Below are 20,681 nucleotides of genomic sequence, written 5' to 3' on the forward strand. Positions count from 1 at the left end.
AGCCTGTGCCCGGCGAAAACAAACTTCACTAGTGGCCCAATCAAAAGGTGGAGAATGACCGCCGAGAGGCAGCGTCCGGCTGGCTAAGGGTGGGTTCCTGAGGCCGTCCGGCCTGGATTTAAATCCAGCTGCGTGGCCTCGGGCAGATCAGAAACAAACAGAGCCTCTATTTCTTCTGCAAAAGGAGCAAGGACCGGCCTGCCCGCCGCTGTGCTGGCAGCTGGACTGAGGCGGGGCGGTCTCCACGTCGCTCCCCGCCCCTCCCGGCCCCGCCCACTCCCCCACCCCTCCCGCGGCGCTGCCGGCTAGGCTGCTCTGGTGAGTGAGGGTCTAGGAGTCCGGGTCCGGCCGGGGGCGGGGTGGGAACGCCTCGGACTGCGGGACAGAGCGCCCCGGACCGCCGAGATCCGGAGCAGGGGCCGCCGCCGCCGGGTCGCCGGAACGGGGGGAAGACCCAGATCCCGCGAGACTCTTCCGCCGCACTTCCGGGGCCGCCACTTTCACTTTCTTTTCCGTGGAGGCTGCTCCCCTCCCTCTCCTGACTGACAGGGGCCGCTCCGCGGGGGAGGGAGTTGGGCTGAAATCCAGCGACCCGGAGGGCGCTTTTCCCCTACAGGGAAAAGGGGAGGCCCTCCTCGGGGACTCGCAGCGCCCCTGCTGTGCGTCGTCCCTCCCCGCCGCCAGGCCTGTCCCGTTTCCTCTGTTGCCCTTTGCGGGCTTGGCTTGGTGCCCCCTTTCACCTCCCACGCGGGGTCCCGGCCCGTTCCCTATCCCAGGCCCCATCCCCGGTCCTCGGGTAGTGTGATGCTACCCGACTGCCACCGGGGACACCGAGGCACAAAGAAGGCTTGGGCCGCGCCAGAGGCCACCGGCCTGGACTGAGTTGCTCGTGGTCGCCCGTCCTCTAGCAGGTGACCGGGAGGTGGCTTTTCCCCGGAGCTGCAGCCCCCGCCTGGGGGGATGGGCACAACCACGCCAGATGGACGAGAAGATCAAGAAAGGTGGGCACAGACTGGAGGCGACTGAGAAACTTCGGGAGGAGGGGGGAGGGGCATTAACCCTGTCCTCCCTCTGCCCACCTGCCCCTCAGTTTCCTCCGTTGGGGCCTGGTTCCTTCCAGGGGCCTCTTGTCACTCATTTATTTGATGCCCCTGAGGCCTCAGTGGGCCAGCTCTGCTGGGAAGGGTGTAGGGAGCTCCCAGAGGACACGGGAGACCACCCAGGCTGGTGAGGGAGCAGACCTCAAGGGTCGTTGCCTTCCCCCTGGCCCCTTCCACCCAGCGTGGGAGAACTTAAGTTAGGTCATGTCACCAACCTGCTCACATACCCTCCTGTGCTCCTTGTTCTTAGAACAAAGCCCAGAGCAGTTGGGTAGCCCACAGGCCTGCTGGCTTCGCTGACCTCTGCCTTCCCCCATTGGGCCCCTTGGTCATTCTGCTGGAGCCCCACCGGTTTCTGTTCTAATCCAGCCATTTCTTGCCCAAGGCCTTTCCCTTTCCCTTTCTCTGTACCTGGAACACTTTTGCCCAACTGGGTCTTGACATACCCAGCTTCTCCTCCTTCAGGTCTCAGCTTCAGTGTCACCTCCTCCTAGAGGCTTTCCCTGATCTCCTTACCCTGTTCATTTCCTTGCCAGCATGGATCACAATCTGAATCTTTTTCTTTTGTTAAACTTGTTAATTGTCAGCCCAGTCTTACTGGGCTGGGAGGTCCATGAGAAGAGGGACCCTGTTTATCTTATTCACGGTTGAAGACCAGTTTCTGAGACAGTGATTGGCACAGTGTAAGAATTCAATAAATGTTTGTTGTATAAATGAGTGGAAGTATGGGGGGACCTGGGAGTATGAAGGGAAAACAGAACCAAATAAGCAGGGAGGGGGAGTGGGGAGTGACAGAGAAGGCCTACCAGAGAAAAGGGACTTTTAAGCTGGGTGCTGAAGGATATGTAGGAGTTCACCAGGAAGACAGAGAGGAAGCAGCATGTACAAAGGATCACCTCCTTCCTCACCCCCTTAACCCCAGCTCCTGAAAAATAAACCCTGTGCTAACCTGCTTCCACTGTGGATTTCAGCTGAGGAGGTGGCCCAGAGACTCACCCGAGCAGTGGCTGGCGGGGATGAACAGGTGGCTATGCAGTGTGCCATATGGCTGGCAGAGCAACGGGTGCCCCTGAACGTGCAGCTGAAGCCTGAGGTCTCCCCGACACAGGATATCAGGTGAGGAGTACGTAGCTGACCAGGGACTTAGGGCTTCCTGAACCCCAGTGGGCCGCGACATAGTCTTGCCTATAGAACAGTTAAGTTATTCTTAATGGCAGGTTCTGGTGTCAGGAGACCTAGCTTCAAACCCCAGCTCTGTTACAAATCAACTCTGAGATCTAGGGCAGGTCACTTCACCTCTGAGTTTGTTTTTTTCATTTAAAAAATGGGGCAATATTAGTAGCTGTTCTTAGAATTGTTAGGAGATGTATTAGGGTGTTAGGTCTCATATAACAGAAAGAAACATATTAACAGTGGCATAAACAAGTTTGATGGTACACAGTCCAGATGTGGAGGCTCTGCTCCCTGTAGTCCTCAGAGACTCATGCTTTTGTCTTGTTACTATGCCATTCATGGCCTCCATTCTGAGGTTCACTTTATGGTCCAAAATGGCTGTTCCAGTTCTAGCCATTGCATCAGCATTCTTGTCAGCAGGAAAGAAGAAGGGAAGAAGGCACCCCCTCCCACTCTCCTCTTAAGAACAGAGCTCAGAAAGTTGCACACACTTCTTCCACTTAACTCCCAAGGCCAGAACTTATTCTCACAGCCACACTCAGCTTGAAGGGAGGCTGTGAAATACAGCCAGGTATTCCACTAGAATTCAAGGCAAGGGTTAATGGATACTGTTAGTCTGCCCCAGGAGACTTAAACTTGATGCTGAAATGCTTAGCACGGTGCCTGGCACATGTTAATCACTCAATAAACGTTGTTTTTTCCTGCTTTTTTCCTGCTGTGTAGTAAGACAATAGTTTTACAGTTTCTAATTTTAAGTGGTGGATCCCATTTGATTTTGTTTTATTGAGATATGATTGACAGACCATATTCAACAATTTAAACAATTCACCAATTTAAAGTTTATAATTCAAGGCTTTTAGTATATTCACAGTTGTGCAACCATCACCGTAACCAGTTCTAGGACATTTTTTAAGAAACCCTGTATCTGTACTTTTTTTTTTTTTTTTTAATTTTTTTGGCTGCTCTGTGCCCCTTGAACCCATGCCCCTTGCAGCAGAAGCTTGGAGTCTTAACCACTGGACCACCAGGGAAGTCCCAAAACCCCATACCTGCTAATAGTCACTCCTTATCTCCTTACCTTTTTTTCCCCAATCCCCCCAACCTTAGGCAACCACTAATTTACTTTCTATCTCTAGCAATTTGCCTATTCTGTAAATTTCATATAAATGGAGTCATACACTATATAACCTTTTGTGGCTGGCTTCTTTCACTTAGCATCATGTTTTCTAGATTTATCCATGTTGTAGCACGTATCAAAACTTCATTCCTTTTTATGACTGAATAATAATCCATTGTACGGATATACCATATTTTCTTTATTAATCAGTTGATGGACATCTGGGTTATTTCCACTTTTTCGGCTAACATGTACAACGCTGCTATGAACATTTGTGTCCAAGTTTTTATATGGACATATTTTTTCCCCAGTTTTTTATGGCTGTGTTGGGTCTTCGTTGCTGTACGCAGGCTTCTCATTGCGGTGGCTTCTCGTGTTGCGGAGCATGGGCTCTAGGCACGCGGACTTCAGTAGCTGTGGCTTGAAGGCTCTAGAGCTCAGGCTCAGTAGTTGTGGCGCACGGGCTTAGTTGCTCCGTGGCATGTGGGATCTTCCCGGACCAGGGCTCGAACCCATGTCCCTTGCATTGGCAGGCGGATTCTTAACTACTGCGCCACCAGGGAAGCCCTCCCCAGTTTTATTGAGATATAATTGGCATATATAGTTAAAGGTATTGTGACTTATAATAAGAAATATATATTTGTCTTCTTCCTGGTCTTGGCACAGAACTCCTAAAACACTTGGAATTTCTTAAGTGATGAGAATGATAAAGGTGCCTTTTGTTATGTTAGTGAGGTGACTCTTGGACTGCCCCTAGATCACCTAAGGATGGGGGCTGGTCATCAGAGGAACCAATCCTGTGTTTAGAGGACTGGAACCTTCAGTCCCATCACCCTGATCTCCAGGGAGAGGAAAAGGGCTGGAGGTATCATGAGTGGCCAATGGATTAATCAATCATGCGCATGTAATGAAGCCTCCATAAACACTCAAAAAGACAGGGTTCGGAGAGCTTCCAGGTTGGAGATTTGGAGAGAATGGCGCCCCTTCTCACATACCTTGCCTATGCATATCTTCTATCTGGCTGTTATAGCCTTTTATAATAAACCAGTAATATAGTAAATAAATATTTCTCTGAGTTCTGTGAGCTGCTCTAGCAAAATAATCAAACCCAAGGAGGAGGTCGTTGGAATTCCTAACCTATAACCAGTCAGTCAGAGAACAGGTGACAACTTGGGCTTTCAATTGGTGTGTGAAGTGGTGGGGCAGTCTTGTAGGACTGAGCCCTCAACCTGTGGAAGCTGACGCTGTCTCTGGGTAGAGAGTGCCAGAATCGAGTTGAATTGTAGGACACCCTGCTGGTGTCTGAAAATTGCTTGGTGGTGTGTGGGAAGCCTTCCCCCTCCTCCCCCTTCCACAGGTTGGAAATTGAGCCTCAGAACCATTTTAGGTGTATGACATAATGATTTAATATATGTATGTATTGTGGAATGATTACCGCAGTAAGTTTAGTTAACATCCATTGCCTCACATAGTGATAAATTACTTTTTCTTGTGATGACAACTTTTAAGATTTACTCTCTCAGCAATTTTCAAATGTATGATACAATATTGTTAACTATGGTCACCATGCTGTACATCACTTCCCCAGAACTTATTTATCTTAAAACAGGAAGTTGTTCCTTTTGACCACCTTCACCCCCCACCCTGCCAACCAGTCTATTCTTTTTCTCTGACATCAGTTTTTTAAAATTCCACATATAAGTGAGATCATACAGTATTTGTCTTTCTCTGTCTGACTTATTTCACTTAGCATAATGACCTCAAGGCCCATGTTGTTGCAAAGGGAAGGATTTCCTTCTTTTTATGGCTGAATAATATTCCATTGTGTATATATACTGTACATGGAAACAACCTAAGTAACCATGAATGAATAAAGAAAATGTGGTGTTTATGTATACAATGGACACATATTTTCATTTCCCATTCTGTGGGTTGTCTTTTCACTGTATTGATAGTGTCCTTTGAAGCACAAGTTTTTAATTTTGACGAAGGACTGTTTATCTGTTTTCTTTTGTTGTTTGTGCTTTTGATGTCATCTAAGAAACCACTGCCTCATACATGGTCATAAAGGTGTATCCCTATTTATTTTTTTAAGAGGTTTATAGTTATAGCTCTTACATTTAAGTCTTTGATCCCTTTTGAGTTAATTTTAGTATATGGTGTGAGGTCCAACTTCATTCTTTTGCTTGTGAATATCGAGTTATCACAGCATTTTAAAAAATAATTTATTTATTTATTTATTTATTTTTGGTTGCATTGGGTCTTCGTTGCTGCACACAGGCTTTCTCTAGTTGCGGCTAGCGGGGGCAGCTCTTCGTTGTGGTGCATGGGCTTAATTGCGGTGCGTGGGCTTCTCTTTGTGGTACGCAGGCTTCTCATTGTGGTGGCTTCTCTTGTTGTGGAGCACGGGCTTTAGGCACTCGGGCTTCAGTAGTTGCGGCGCAAGGGCTCAGTAGTTGTGGCTTGTGGGCTCTAGAGCGCAGGCTTAGTAGCTGTGGCGCACGGGCTTAGCTGCTCGGCAGCATGTGGGATCTTCCCGGACCAGGTATTGAACCCGTGTCCCCTGCATTAGCAGGCGGATTCTTAACCACTGTGCCACCAGGGAAGTTCCTGCATTATTTGTTAAAAAAACTATTTTGTCCCTTTTTAATACCTTGGCACCTTTGTTGAAAATTAATTGACCATAAATCTGAGGTTTATTTCTGGAATCTATTTCTATTCCATTGCTCTATGTCTGTCCTTATGCCACTAACACACAATTTTGATTATTATAGCTTTGTAGTAAGTTTTTAAAATAGAAGCATGAGTCCTCCAACTTTGTTTTTCTCTTTCAAGATTTTTTTTGGCTATTCTGGGTCCTTTGTATCTCCATATGAATTTTAGGATCAGCATGTCAATTTCTGCAAAAAATGTCAGCTGGGATTTTGACAGGGATTGCATTGAATCTGTCGATCAATTGGCCATTTGATTTAAATAAAATACTTGAGTATTAAATGGCATTGTAGTTTCTGCTATAAAACCTACCACTACACACAGCTTGTTTATATCAGTTGTACTTGTTACTCCCACAGCATAATTTAATTAGCTGTTACATCAATCAATAAAACATGAGTGCTAAAAGAGAATTGTGTCTATGAAAACTAAGTTGATCGCTTTAGAAAGACAAGATAGAGATGAGGCACCAAAAAAACCTGTTATCATTTTAGGGTGGGACATTTGTAAAAAATATGGTAAAAATCCAGAAGGGCTCTGTACTCAGATGCTTTGAGAGTGTAAGTTTTTGCTCCACTTTGAAGAAGCTGATACTGGAAGTCATAGACCATGTATAATGCGTGTGGTTCATACAAAAAGAAAAAATCATGGGGAACTCCAGTAGCAGATTTGTACTCAGAAAAAGCCATTGGCCTTTTACCTAGAGATTGGCCATTGAATGTGCATTTGTATCCTGTAAGGTAAAATTAAGTGTTAAAGTCTGCAGCTGTTTTTGCAGTTCTTTGCTTTAACGATTTTTCTGACTAACTGATCACCACTGATCCTGATGACATTAGATATGAGGGTTCCAACTGTACTTTTCTGTTATTGGTGTTAAGGTTATAGCTTTTAGATTTTGTTTCCTAAGTAAAATTCAGGCTTCTATGCTTTGCCTCTAGGTTGATTCTAAAAATGTAAACCCACTAAAATAGCATTTATAGTATTTTGATTATGGAAATATTACTCAGTGTAGAATAAGTAGTGCAGTTGAAACTTTATGCACTTTCATGTTTCAAAACCCCTGTTGCTTGAAGAAGAATGTCTTGAAGTTTAAGATCTCGTCCTTCTTTAAATTTCCTTATACTTTTCTTCCATTCTCCTGCATCAGACTCAGCTATTTTTTTTTTTTTTCTTGTATTTCAAAAACTTTTCATGTGGAGAGGTGAATGGTAAACTTTTGGCGTCTATACATGTCTAAAAATTTCTTATTTCCCTGATAGTTGGCTGGGTGTTGAAAATCATTATCCTGAGGAATTTTGAGGTATTTTCTGGAGTATTTTAAAGCAAGTCTCAGATTTTAGTTCATTCATAAGTAATTTGATATGTCTTTAAAAAATGACCTAAAAAAATAACCTCAATACCATTATTACACCTAAAAAATTAACAATAATTCCTTAAAATTCCCTAATACTGTATTTATATTCAACTTCCCTTGATTATCTCGTTAGTGTTTTTGTTTTTTTGTTTTTTGTTTTTTGGCCACACCACATGGCTTGCAGGATCTTAGTTCCCCAACCAGGGGTTAAACCTGGGTCCCCAGAGTCCTGACCACTGGTAACTCCCTCCTTAGTGTTTGTTTATAGTTGGTTTGTTCCAATCAGGAGCCAAAGGAGATCAAATAGCATTTCTTAATGTTGTCTGAGTCTCTTTTATTCACTTTCTCTATTTTTAGTGCCATTAATTTTTTTTAAGGAACCTGGTCTTTGACCTCCAGAATTCTCCCACATTCTGAGTTTATGAATTGCCTCCTCATGGTGTAATTTAATATCTCTCATTTTCCTTGTGAACTTGTAGTTGGACCTAAGGTTAGGTTAGTAAGGAGTCACTGTTACATTCACAGGAATTCTTCCTCATTTTCTGATTGTTTCTTGCTGTTCTTGCTTTAAGGATGTGGGGTTTTCCCAAATCACTCTGGAGGTTCTAAGTGGGCTTTCCTGTTGTTGTTCTACACCCTAATTTTTCTGTGTCCTGGGATCAGTTCTGTTTTTTTGTCTTAGCCCTCCCTTTTCATGCTTTTGGTCTTCCAAAAAAGTTTGAGCATCTTTGAGAAGGTTGGTGTTTAAAACCGCTTTCTGTGGAATAATACTGTTTGGGTTGAAATCCTGCCTCTAACAGTTATTAATTGTTTACTTGGCAGAGCCACTGTAACCTATCTGTGCCTCCCGTTTTTATCTCTAAAATAGGGGTGACAACAGTACCTGCCTCATGTGTTCACTGAGAGGATTACATGAGTTAATACATGTTAAGTGCTCTGAAGAATCTTGGCATACAGTTAATAACTGTTGTGGTTTGGCTAAGGAGCCAGTAATAGCCAATAATAGAAGAGGTTGGAGAGCTTGGGAGGGGCCAGAGCATGGAGGCCCTTGCCATGCCACAGTGAGTTTGGATTTTATTCTGAGAGCCATGTGGAGCCATTGCAGGGGCCTGAGCAGCGAGTTCTGATACAGGAGGAAGCACAGGGGAGTGGGAATCCAGGAGCCGGCTGGTGGCTGAGGCTGGACCTGCGGCCCCTTGCCCTCCCCGCAGGCTGTGGGTGAGCGTGGAGGATGCGCAGATGCACACGGTCACTATCTGGCTCACGGTGCGGCCGGACATGACGGTGGCCTCCCTCAAGGACATGGTGAGTGAGGGGCAAAAGGAAGACACGTCAGGGCGGAGGTTCCCCTTTTGCCCTGCCTCTCTCTACTCTGCTCCTCCCTCCCCACACTCCCTCTGCATCCTCCCTGCCAGGTGTTCCTGGACTATGGCTTTCCGCCAACCCTGCAGCAGTGGGTGATTGGGCAGCGCTTGGCCCGGGACCAGGAGACCCTGCACTCCCACGGGGTGCGGCAGAACGGGGCCAGCGCCTACCTCTATCTGCTGTCAGCCTGCAACACCTCACTCAACCCTCAGGAGCTGCAGCGGGAGCGGCAGCTGCGGATGCTGGAGGGTGAGGCTCTGCTCCCGAGCGGTGTGCGCTCTCCTGGGGCTGTAGGGGAGAGGGAGCAGGGAGCAGAGCCCGGGGCTTTCCGTCAGGAACGTGCCTGGAGGACCTTATCCATAGTGGGGAAGAGAGGACAAAGGACACCCCAGGAAGGAGCCATTTTGGGAACCATTTAGAGAACAGCTGGTCTAGGGGAGAGGGGCTGAGCTCAGTCCCCGCCCTGGCATTTATCAGCTGTGTGACCTCAGGCAAGTCTCTTCCCATCTCTGCTCTTCAGTTTTCTAAATCTGTAAATTGGATATGATAATAGCTAGTTTTTATTCTAAATTTTTTACTTCTTATTCTGAAATATTTCAGACCTACAGAAAAGTTGCAAAATTGTATAAAGAATTGTATAACGAATTCTCATGTGCTTTTCATGTGGATTCCCCAAATATTAACATTTGACTATATTTGTTTTGCTTTATCATTCTCTCAGTATTTATTTATGCATAAGTAATTTTTTGGAACTGTTATGAGAGTAAGTTGCAGATACGTTGTCCCTTTCCCCTAAATACTTGTGTGTATTTCCTTTAAATAAAAAAAAAAGGGTCATTTTCTTACTACATATACCTATCAAATTTAGGAAATTAATATTGATACGGTCCATTGATCTAATGGACAGATCTTGCCCAAATTTTACCAGTTGTCTCACTAATGTCCTTTATAGTGAGAGACCTGGCCCTTGGCCTCGATGTCTCAGTCTTTTTCAGTCTTTGGTCTCCTGTCTTCCCTTGGCTCTCCTGTTGTTTGAAGAGTCCAGGCCAGTTTTGTTTTTTGTTTTTCTGTCCCATGTGCCCTCATGAATGGATTCAGATTCAGTATTTTGGCAGGACTACCTCAGAAGTATTGTTCATTCCTCTAGGTGCTACACTTAGGAGCATAGGAGATCAGTTTTCAAGCAGGGTTTTTAAGCTGGGAGGACTCAGGAGCAGTCGTGGGTGGAGGAGGGACTCTGACCTTTGGGAGCCAGGACACTCGGCCAGGTCTGGACCCACCCGGCAGGACCACCGAGCTGGAGACTCCTCCGGAAGGAGGGAGATAGAAGGGGGCAGGGTGGGGGGGCTGTCAGTGCAGGGCCTGGGGTTCCTGGCTGGCCCAGGGTGTAGATGAAATGGGCTGCAGGGATCCGCCACCCCTGAATCCTCCTCCCCAGATCTGGGCTTCAAGGACCTCACGCTGCAGCCACGGGGCCCCCTGGAGCCAGTCCCCCCGAAGCCCGGGGGCCCCCAGGAGCCGGGGCGGGGGCAGAACGACGCCGCGCCAGAGCCCCCGCCGGTAAGCTGCCCAGTGCGCGCCCCTGCGCCCCTGACCCGCCCGTCTCGTCTCCCTGCGCTCACTGCCCCTCTGCCCCCAGGTGGGCTGGCAGTGCCCCGGTTGCACCTTCATCAACAAGCCCACGCGGCCCGGCTGCGAGATGTGCTGCCGGGCACGGCCCGAGGCCTACCAGGTCCCCGCCTCGTACCAGCCGGACGAGGAGGAGCGAGCGCGTCTGGCCGGCGAGGAGGAGGCGCTGCGCCAGTACCAGCAGGTGGGCGCGGACCCCGGACAGACACCTGCAGACTGGACGGGGGAGGCATAGGCCAGGAAGGGAGGCACCTCCACATTGCCGCTCCTCCCCCTGTTGCTGCCCCCTCCTGATCACACCACTGGTGGTGACCCTGCACTTGACTGTGACCGGCCTCTCCGTGAGGTCATCCTGTCGCTAGGACCCTGCTCCCCGGCTGTGATGCACACCCAGGCTTATCTGCCCCGCCCCCCCAGTGGGCTGTGGCGCTGCCCCTGGCTTTGACTTACACTGTCACTGTGCACACGAGAGTACCGGGCTCTGACCCCAGCATCCTAGCTGAGACCCTGACCACTCCCCCATCGCCACCCCTTTGTCGGCCTGTGACCTAGCTCTTGCTCCACTCAGCCCTGACCTCACTCACCCTGAATCCTACTATTCCTGACCTCCCCTTCCTCCCTGGCTGTGGCCCACCCAGACTTCCTAGGATCTTGGACCTAGCCCTTCACCGCTCCCTGGGAGATTGACCCAGCCCTCTGTCCTGCTCCTCCCACAGCCCCACCCCCATCATGTTACGCATGCATTGATTACACAGATACTTAACCCTGAGCGTTCCCCCATTCTCATCGGATGCTCCCATCCCCCACTTGGACCCAGTCTGCCCTTGTCCCACCCCGGCCATGACCTCACTGCTGGTCCCATCTACAGCCTTGGCCCGGACCCTGTTCTCTCTCCCGCCTTGCTCTGCTCCCTCGCTTTATCACCACCTCCCATACCCCTGACCTATTCTGTGACCTTGACCCGGCTCTGCCTTCACCCCCCTGGCCCTAGCCCTGCCCTGCTTCTTGGCAGAGATGGGAGCCCTGCTACTCCTGACTCCCCGCTCAGACCCTGGCCCCTTCCTTTCCAAACGCCATCGCTCCCTGGCTTGACAACAGGTTGCAGCCTTAACCTGCCAGTGCCTGGCCCGCCTCCTGCCCCACCCCCACCCCACCCCCCTGTTTCCTCGCCTCCCGCCCCGCCCCGCTCCCGGCCCCTCCCTTCCCAGCATCTCCTGCGCCTAACCTCAGCTTGCCCAGTACCACCCCCACCGCAGGATCCTGCCCCCCGAGACCCTCCCCGGCCTGGCAGGTTTGACCCATCCCCTGGTCCTGCGCCCTTGTGGCCCGCCCCTGAGACCCTGACCCGCCCCGCGGCCCCACCCCCGTGTGCCCAGCGGAAGCAGCAGCAGCAGGAGGGGAACTACCTACAGCACGTGCAACTGGATCAGCGGAGCCTGGTGCTGAACACCGAGCCTACCGAGTGCCCCGTGTGCTACTCGGTGCTGGCGCCCGGCGAGGCCGTGGTGCTGCGTGAGTGTCTGCACACCTTCTGCAGGTGCGGCCCTGACCCCACCCCCAGCGATGTAGTTCCTCACGGCTGCGCAGTACCCCTGGCTGAAAGGGGGTGGGGCGCAGTGCTCTTAACATCTCTTTGGACGCCCATAGAAACCTGCGAGGTAGCCACTCTCTCCCCTTTTTGCAGAGGAGGAATGTGAGGTACAGAGAGGCCAGCAACTTGCTCGAGGCCACACAGCTCAGGCATTCTGTCGCCAGAGCATGCGCCCTTCCACACAACCGCCAGGCCCATGTAAGGCCTGGGTTCTGGCCTGGCAGCCCGTGCCAACCCCGCCCTGACCCTCGCTGGTGGACAGCCTGCCCTCTGAGGCTCCACACCTGGCCCTGGGCTGTGGAGAACGTGTCCTTCTTCACAGCACACATTTGATGAGCTGCCCTGGGTGCCAGGGACTGGGCTAGGCCTGGGGATCCAGGAGTGAACAAAAAAGCTCATTTTCCGCCTCCTGAAGCTTACATTCCTGTGGGCAGGCCGATGTTAATCAAATAATCACTGATATAATTGTAAATTGTGCCAAATGCTAAGTACCAGTGGATTATGATAAAAGTAACAGAGGCCCTGCCCTACAAGAGGTCTGGGAAGCCCCTAGGGAGGCTGCACTTGAGCAGACCAGGGGGTCCAAAGTGGGCATGTGCCTGGCCTGCCTGTGGCAGCAAGGGGTCAGTGTAGCTGGAGCAGAGGGATGGAGGGGGTTAGGGGATGGGGGCAGAGAGGTATTAGGGAGGGTGAGCCACCGGGGCTCTCAGGTTTGCTCTGGGCGGGATGGGATGGGAGGCTGCGGGGAGGCACATGGTAGCCCCAGGGAACCCAGTGAGGAGGCTCCTGCAGTCCTGCAGGCGAGGTGGTGGGACCTGGGCCGGAGTGATAAGGGTGGCAGTGGGGTGGACAGAAGTGATGGGTTGGTGGGAGGGATCGGAAGGAAGGGAGGTATTGAGGAGAAGCCCGCCTGGGGTCAGGCCTCACCATGTGAGGGCTGGAGTCCTGGGGGCTGGAGTCCTGGGGGATGGGGTTCAGATGACCCCTAACCTCCCCACCCCTTCATACCTCCCCCAGGGAGTGTCTACAGGGCACCATCCGCAACAGCCAGGAGGCCGAGGTTGCCTGCCCCTTCATTGACAACTCCTACTCATGCTCGGGCAAGCTGCTGGAGAGGGAGATCCGGGCGGTAAGGCCTGGGGGAGGAAGGGGCACACCCCCTGTCCCAGGAAACTGGGCCCTGAGCTGGCAGGTGGGAACCGGTTTGAGAGTCCCAGGCTCAGGCACCAGTCATTTATCAAGAGCCTTTTCTGTGTGGGATGCTGGAGGCCCAAGGGGTGGGCAGGACAGGAACTAGGGGAAATACCTAGTAAAGAAAACACCTTTATGAAGAAAAGACAGCAGAGCAGTTAGCAGGGGGGAATTCTGGGGCCAGATGGCCTGGTGACCTCAGGTCAGATATGCAGCCTCTCTGTGCCTCGGTTTTCTCATCTTGGTTGGGGTCAGAGAGTTAGTTTCTATTTCAAGGGTTGTGAATATTATAGTGGAAGACGTGTAAAGAATTTGGAGTAGTGCTTGATATGTGGTATCAGTTAGCCCTTGTATCAGTTAGCTTCTGCTGTGTAACAGATTACTCCAGACTCAAAACAACCACCATTTATTTAGCTTATGAATCTGCAAGTTAGCAATTTGGGTTGGGCTTAGCTGGATGATTCATCTGGTCCAGGTTGGGCCTGGCAGAGCTCAACTGGGCTTAGCTGGCAGGTCCACTGTCATGGACTGGTGTGATGGTCTTATCTGTGATGGCTGGGATGACAAGGCCTCTTTCCACTTTGGTCTCATCCACCCCAGGCTGGCCAGGGCCTGCTCATGTGCTGGTGTCTCAAGGATCCAAGAGCAGCCAGTGCAGGAGAGCTTTCCAAGGCTGCTCACTTGCTCCTGTCCCTTTGGCTGAAGCAGGTCACATGCTTAAGCCCAGAGTTTGTGTGGGAAGGAACCACCCAAGGGTGTGGAGTTGGGGAGACATGAACAAATAGGGGCCACTCCTCCCGCAGCCTTTCACAGGGCTGTATGTGTCTGCATGTGTGTGTTTTCTATTATTATTAATGTTATTATTATCAAGTTATGCCCCTGACCGCTGGTCATCTTGAGCAAGTGCTCTCCCTTCTCTGCGCCTCCATTTACCCATCTGTAAAGTGGACTGTTGGACTTGATCAGTGGTTTTTAAACTGCTGGGGAATGGCCTTCCCAGAATTGGGCATCTTGGAATTCCCAGGCCAACATGGAGGCAGGGCCAAAGGTGGCTGAGGTCCAAATGAGAGACCCCCACCACCGCATATACAAGACCCTGTTTCTCCACATCACTTCTGCCTATTTCCTACGATGCTGCTTCTCAGAACCCCCTAAACTTTACCAAGTATTTCCTGGCGCCTAAGGGGTTCTGCCTCAGGGGAAAAAGGGCAGACAGAAGGGGTGGGCCCTTGGGAACTCCCAGCCTTTACACTAAGAGAAGCCCCATTTTTAACTGTTGTTTGTGGGGCACCTGAGAAGGGCAGCTCTGGCTTCCTTGCTCTTGCCTGGAGAGGCCCCAAGACATAGATCATTCCATATGTCCTGGCACCCACAGTCGCTGCCCAGAGGCTTTCCCTGTAAAACCCACCTCTGCCAAGGGGCATTGTGATGGGGCCAGAGTTCATGCCAAGGAGCTGCAGGGCTCATGCTTCCCTGGAGCCCCTGGACGTTGACCGAAGCCTCAGAGAACAGTCAAGTGTGGCGGAGAAAGAGGAAGGGGCAGGGATCAGCAGAGTAATGCAGTGGAGGTGGTTTTACAAAAAACATACCTAAACCACAAGAACCAGAACAGAAATCAAAGAGAAAAATCACCCACCAACTCTGCCATCCCAGAAAATCTCTGATTGCATTTTCTCCTGTTTCCTTTGGTGTCCCTGGGTAGACATGGTTTTTTTTTCTTTTTAAATTAACTATTAAGGTATACCTTGCACACAATAAAATTCGTCCATTGTAAGCATGCAGTTAGATGAGTTTTAACAAATGTAACTCTTAAGACTACCACTCAGTCAAGATACAGAACATAGGCATGATTTTTACCTCATTGTAACCAGTGTAGGTACAACAACTTTTGCTATTTTGCTACAAAACCTTTCTAAAGATTATTATAAATCTCCATGGCATACATCCTATTTAGTTCTCTTCTCTTAATAATTCCAGTTTCTGGAATTATTATTAATAATTAACATCAATAATTATTAATATTAATAATTACTAATTATTATTAATAATTCCTTCCAGTTTGTAAGGAATGCTTCAGGGAACATTTTGCATGGTGTCTCTTCCTTCTTATATATTATTTTCTTAGGATAAACTTGTAGAATATGTCTCAAAGGGTCAGAAAAGTTTGGGATGGTTGAAACATTATTGCCACATGGCTTTCTCAGAGTGCTGTGTACCAGGGTGCTAGTTTAACCACATCTTCCTGGCATTGCTTGTTATTGTTTTTGTCCACTTTTTCCCCTTTTTAAACCATTGTGGTAAAATATATATAACATTTACCATTTAACCATTTTTTAAGTATACAGTTCTGTGGCCTTAGGTGTAGCCACATTGCTGTGCAATCATCCATCTCCAGAACTTTTAACCTACTTTTTTTTTTTCCTTTTTTTTTTTTTGGCTGAGCCATTCGGCTTGCAGGACCGAACCCACGCCCCCTGCAGTGGAAGCACAGAGTCCTAACCACTGGACTGCCAGGGAATTCCCTTAACCCACTTTTTGAATGGAGTTGTTAACACTGCTATGTTGGACTTTATGGGTTGGGGGCTTCCTGAGGAATATTTGGTGGCCAGCAGGGCACACTGTCAGGTGTTCTGAACCCAGAGCACCAAGGCTGTGGTCTGCTGGCAGCTCCTGAGCCCCGAGGATTACCAGCGATTCCTGGACCTGGGCATCTCCATTGCGGAAAACCGCAGTGCCTTCAGCTACCACTGCAAGACCCCGGACTGCAAAGGATGGTGCTTCTTTGAGGATGATGTCAACGAGTTCACCTGCCCTGTGTGTTTCCACGTCAACTGCCTGCTTTGCAAGGTGGGGACAGGGACCCACACTGCCCAGTCACTCTGGTCCTGCCAGGAGCTCACTACCATTCCGACTTTGTTCCCCTGGGAAGGGAGCTGGGCTACTGACCTGGTTGCCATGACTTAGAGCTGTGTGTCAGTGGCCAGGCTTGGCTTGGGCCCTGATCTGAGCCTAAGCCTTAGACTGAGCCCTGAGCCCGGACTGAGCCTCTGAATAGTCCTGGCCCCAGACTGAGCCCCGATCCTGGCCTCTGATGAACCCCGATCCGTCACAGACCAACCCCAGCCCTGGCCCCAGACCGAGTGTCAACTCCTATCCTGAACTGAGCCCTGCCTGACCCTCACCTCAGGCCATCCCTGCCCTCATCCTCTCAACAGGTGACCACAACAGAGACTGGTCTCGGGCGAGTAGGCAGGGCTGAGCCTTCTCGCAGCCCTGCAAGCTCACTTTCAGAGCATTAGGCCTACAGCCAGGGCAGAACCCGGCCGGCGACGAGACGAGGGGCTTCGGTTTAGGGATTTCTGTGCCTGTCAGGACTTAAAGTAAATAGGTGTATATGATTATTATCATATGTGATGACCCTGGCTTCACCTCCCTGGCCTCAGGGTGTGTGTGATTTACAAAGGAAGGCTCTGTCACTGACACCACGTAGAAGCGTTAAGTGCTTATGCAGATGCCTGCTCTGGTCGTCGCCTCTCTAACTCCCTGGGGAACTTCCTCACCTCGAGCCCCTCATCCTGCTGCAGGCCATCCACGAGCAGATGAACTGCAAGGAGTACCAAGACGACCTGGCCCTGCGCGCTCAGAACGACATGGCTGCCCGGCAGACGACGGAGATGCTGAGGGTGAGGCTGGGTTACGGCGCAGGGCCGGGGATTTGAGTTCGGGGAGGGCTGGGGACTTCTCAGAGAGGACTGTGCTTCTCCCAGCCCTGGGGGCTGGAGCTCCTGCTGGCATCACGCCCATGCAGAGATGGGACTCAGGACGAGTGGCGAGCAGCAGGGAGTGTCCGGGTGGAGAGAGGAGGCTGCAGGCAGCCAGGCCTGGGTGGAGCAGCATGGGAGCGTGATTCTGCGACTCGGGGGGGGGGGGGGGGGGGTGGCCGGTTTCTCTCTGCAGTGGGGCGGGGGCCAGGGAGCGGGGCTGGGCCTAAGGTCGGCACCTGCTCTGCTGCAGACCATGCTGCAGCAGGGCGAGGCCATGCACTGCCCACAGTGCCAGATCGTGGTGCAGAAGAAGGATGGCTGTGACTGGATCCGCTGCACTGTCTGCCACACGGAGATCTGCTGGGTCACCAAGGGTCCTCGCTGGGGCCCCGGGGTGAGTCCCCAGGGAGCACAGGGCTCAGGGGTGCTGTGGGAGAGTGCCTGAGTGTAGAGATTGGACAGGTCAGCCCATGGACCAGTTCTAACCCCACTGCCTGCGTTTGTGTAGCTCGTGAACTAAGAACGTTTTTTACATCTTTTAAAATGGTTGAACATATCAAAAGAAGAATATTTCATGACATGTAAAAATTATATGAAAGCCGAATTTTAGTGTCCATAAGTAAAGTTTTATGGGAGCCCCGCTCATTCGTTTGCATACCGTCTGTGGCTGCTTTTGTGCTACAAAGGCAGAGACCGACTGGCCGGGAAAGACTCAGGTAACTGTCTGGCCCTTTACAGAAATGTTTGCCCACCCCTGCCCTAGAGGACAGCGGCCAAGGGTGTGGGTGGGAGTCAGAGGTAGAGGGGTGGGTCCCCGGCTCTGGCACACATTGACCATGTGGTTAGGCTGTTACTCCCTTCCCTGAGCCACAGTTTCTTCATCTGTGAAGTGGAGATGATAGCTGGGCCTCAGGCTTATTGTCAGAATCATATGAAAAAATGCAAGAGCAGTGCTTAGCGCGGTGCATCTGTCACATGGTGAGCGCGCGCATGGTGGCTCATGGTGGCTGTCGTTGGGAGGAGTGTTCCTGGAACTGGGGCTCGGCGTTGTCCGTACAGGCAGACAGTGAGACAGGTGGAGGTGGAAGGAACACACTCTCATGCCGCCAGTGTGCTCACCCACCCCGAATATGCAAAAATCCATCAAGTCCTCTCTGGCTCCAGGTCTAGGGGTGGGTAGCCAGACCGCGTAATTGAGGCTGCTACGGGAGCCCAGAAAGGCCGCCCAGAAAGGCCGCCCAGAAAGGCCTTAACGGCTGCCTCCATCCGGTAGCTGGGGCTGAGAGGGTCATCTTAGCAGGGGGATGTGCCCGAGCCAAGGCCCAGGGTGGGAGTCTGTGCTTTGGGGGTGTGATGGAGTGCATGGGGGAGGGGGAGGGGCCCGCTGTCTTCACTGCCCTGACCTTTTCTCCTCTCCCCGCTCATCCTCTAGGGCCCAGGAGACACCAGCGGGGGCTGCCGCTGCCGGGTGAATGGGGCTCCTTGCCACCCCAGCTGTCAGAACTGCCACTGAGCTGAGGATGACCTGGTCCCCATGCTGACCCAGCCCCACATCTGCAAGCTGCTGTGGGACAGGGCTGGTGCTTTGGCTCTGATTTCTGGCCTGGGAGATGCCTTTGCGCTTGGCTGAGACAGGGGCCCTGAAGAGGCCAAGGCCCCTGAGCTGTGTGGATGGCCTTGTTTGCTGTGGGCATTGCAGAGGCCCTGCCTGAGCTGGCCATTGTCCGCGGCTGCATCTGCCCCAGTGCCTTTGCCCTTCCTGGGGCTTGCCAGCCAGACCTTTCATCTCCTCTCTGTGGCTCCCATCTCTGCCTAACCCAACCTTAAACACAGCCCTGGCCGGAGGCCTTGCTGGATGGAGCCTCTGAGAGCCCCGTGTGAGTCCACACTTCCCTCATCCACCTTCCTCGTCTGCAGGACGCTGAGCACTCACAGCCTACCACCTCCCCTGTCGGCTTTCTGGGGGTGACTTTTCTCTGGCTTTGCTGTTGGAGGCCTGGGGCCTCTTAGAATTGCTGCTAATTCTGCTCAGAGCCAAGAGGGAGACCTGGCAGTTTCCAAAGACAGCCCAGCTGGTCCAGCTTCCGTATCTCCCTCTTTGCTGCCTGTGTAAACTAATTAAAATGGTTTTCCAGGGGGCTTCCCTGGTGGCGCAGTGGTTGAGAGTCTGCCTGCCAGTGCAGGGGACACGGGTTCGCGCCCTGGTCTGGGAAGATCCCACATGCCGCGGAGCAACTGGGCCCGTGAGCCACAACTACTGAGCCTGCGTGTCTGGAGCCTGTGCTCCGCAACAAGAGAGGCCGCGATAGTGAGAGGCCCGCGCACCGCGATGAAGAGTGGCCCCCGCTCGCCGCAACCAGAGAAAGCCCTCGCACGGAAACGAAGACCCAACACAGCCATAAATTAATTAATTAATTAATTTTAAAAAAAGGTTTTCCAGGAAGGGATGAGTGTGATGTCGTGAGAGGGAGCAAAAGGGTCATGGGCTGCGACTGTACACGGAGACAGGCAGGATCCCAAGCTCTCCGGGAATTGCAGCCAAAAGTTGATGTGTTGGCCCCCGTCAGTGTAGAACGAGGGTGCGGCTGAGCACTGGGATACTTGCACCGGCCTGAGCACCCCTGCGCCCACTCGAGGGGCGGGATGCTCTGGGTCAGCGCTGGCCTGGACAGGCAGCTTGCAGTGTGTTCAGAGTCCACAAGGCGGGGTCTGCAGGTCAGCGTGGGCATCAGGGGGAGGGAGGGGCCGAGGCAGCAGCTACAGGCTGGCAGGAAATTCTTGCTGCAAACTTCTGACCTCTCAGTGGGCATCCAGTGTCGGAGAACAGAGATATTTCAGGAAGAGGTGAACCTGCTGCAGTTGCGGGTGAGATTGTGATCCTAATTTTTAACATCTCAGACGAGATGGCACAGTATCGGTCCAGTGCTGTTTACTAGGCCCACTCTGTGCTGGCCAGAGATTAATAAAACACGGTTCTGGGCATCCATTCTGTTTTTACCTCATTCTCTGACCCCGCCTACACCCCTCCCACCCCCCACTTGAAGGCCAGCACACTGTCTGAGCCGGGATGTGGATCATCATTACAACAGGCGGAGGGCGTCTCTGCGACTCGAGGTCTGGACTCCAGGTTCCAGGAGTTGGGGCATGTCACTGGGGCGGGGCAGAAAGGGCTTATTCTAGACCCTGGAAAGGCATTGCCACCCTGTCCTTGGGTGCCAAGGCTCAAAAGAGCTGACCCCGGCAGAGAGGTGAGAGAACGTGAGTGCCTTCCTGCTCTGCGTTGGCTGATGAGGGGCACCCCTGCCCCGGGAGCAAGAAAGTCAGGCAGCGCCACTGAGTGGAGGAAACGGCAAGCTGAGCAGAGCTGCGCTGCAGGAGAGCGCGGGGCCCAGATCAGGGCTAACCGCTTGCTCTCACCGGCTCCTCCCTCCTCCCTCTCCTGCCAGGGCCTGTCTTGGTGAACCTTAGGGGCCTGTAGGGGAGGAAAGGAGACCATTCTTTTGGTGCACAGGTACAAACCAGCAAGCCACAGGGGGTAAACAATCTAGCCAGTGTTGTTTTAGAAATTTGAATTGGTTGCCAGTAGTTTTAAATTGGAGATGCTACATTAAAATCTAGATGCCCAAGTTCTCTTGCGAAGCTTGGTAATCCTGGCTCCTCATTTCCACATGGCAGGTCCAGAGTC

At 51.5% G+C, this 20,681-nt stretch overlaps 1 protein-coding gene across 1 annotated transcript; it reads left to right on the plus strand.

Moving 5' to 3' along the window:
• Positions 1-459: 459 nt before the first annotated feature.
• Positions 460-19,980, plus strand: RBCK1 (RANBP2-type and C3HC4-type zinc finger containing 1). The gene is made up of 12 exons (XM_059896665.1): positions 460-1,001; positions 2,072-2,216; positions 8,668-8,761; positions 8,872-9,070; positions 10,260-10,381; positions 10,461-10,634; positions 11,827-11,987; positions 13,059-13,170; positions 15,900-16,079; positions 16,817-16,915; positions 17,247-17,390; positions 18,429-19,980. Exons 1-12 carry the CDS (start codon positions 980-982, stop codon positions 18,507-18,509), a joined length of 1,533 nt encoding a protein of 510 aa, XP_059752648.1. The 5' UTR covers positions 460-979; the 3' UTR covers positions 18,510-19,980.
• Positions 19,981-20,681: the final 701 nt, after the last annotated feature.

This window comes from Balaenoptera ricei, chromosome 15 (genome assembly GCF_028023285.1).
Source record: "Balaenoptera ricei isolate mBalRic1 chromosome 15, mBalRic1.hap2, whole genome shotgun sequence".
Lineage (NCBI taxonomy): Eukaryota > Metazoa > Chordata > Mammalia > Artiodactyla > Balaenopteridae > Balaenoptera > Balaenoptera ricei.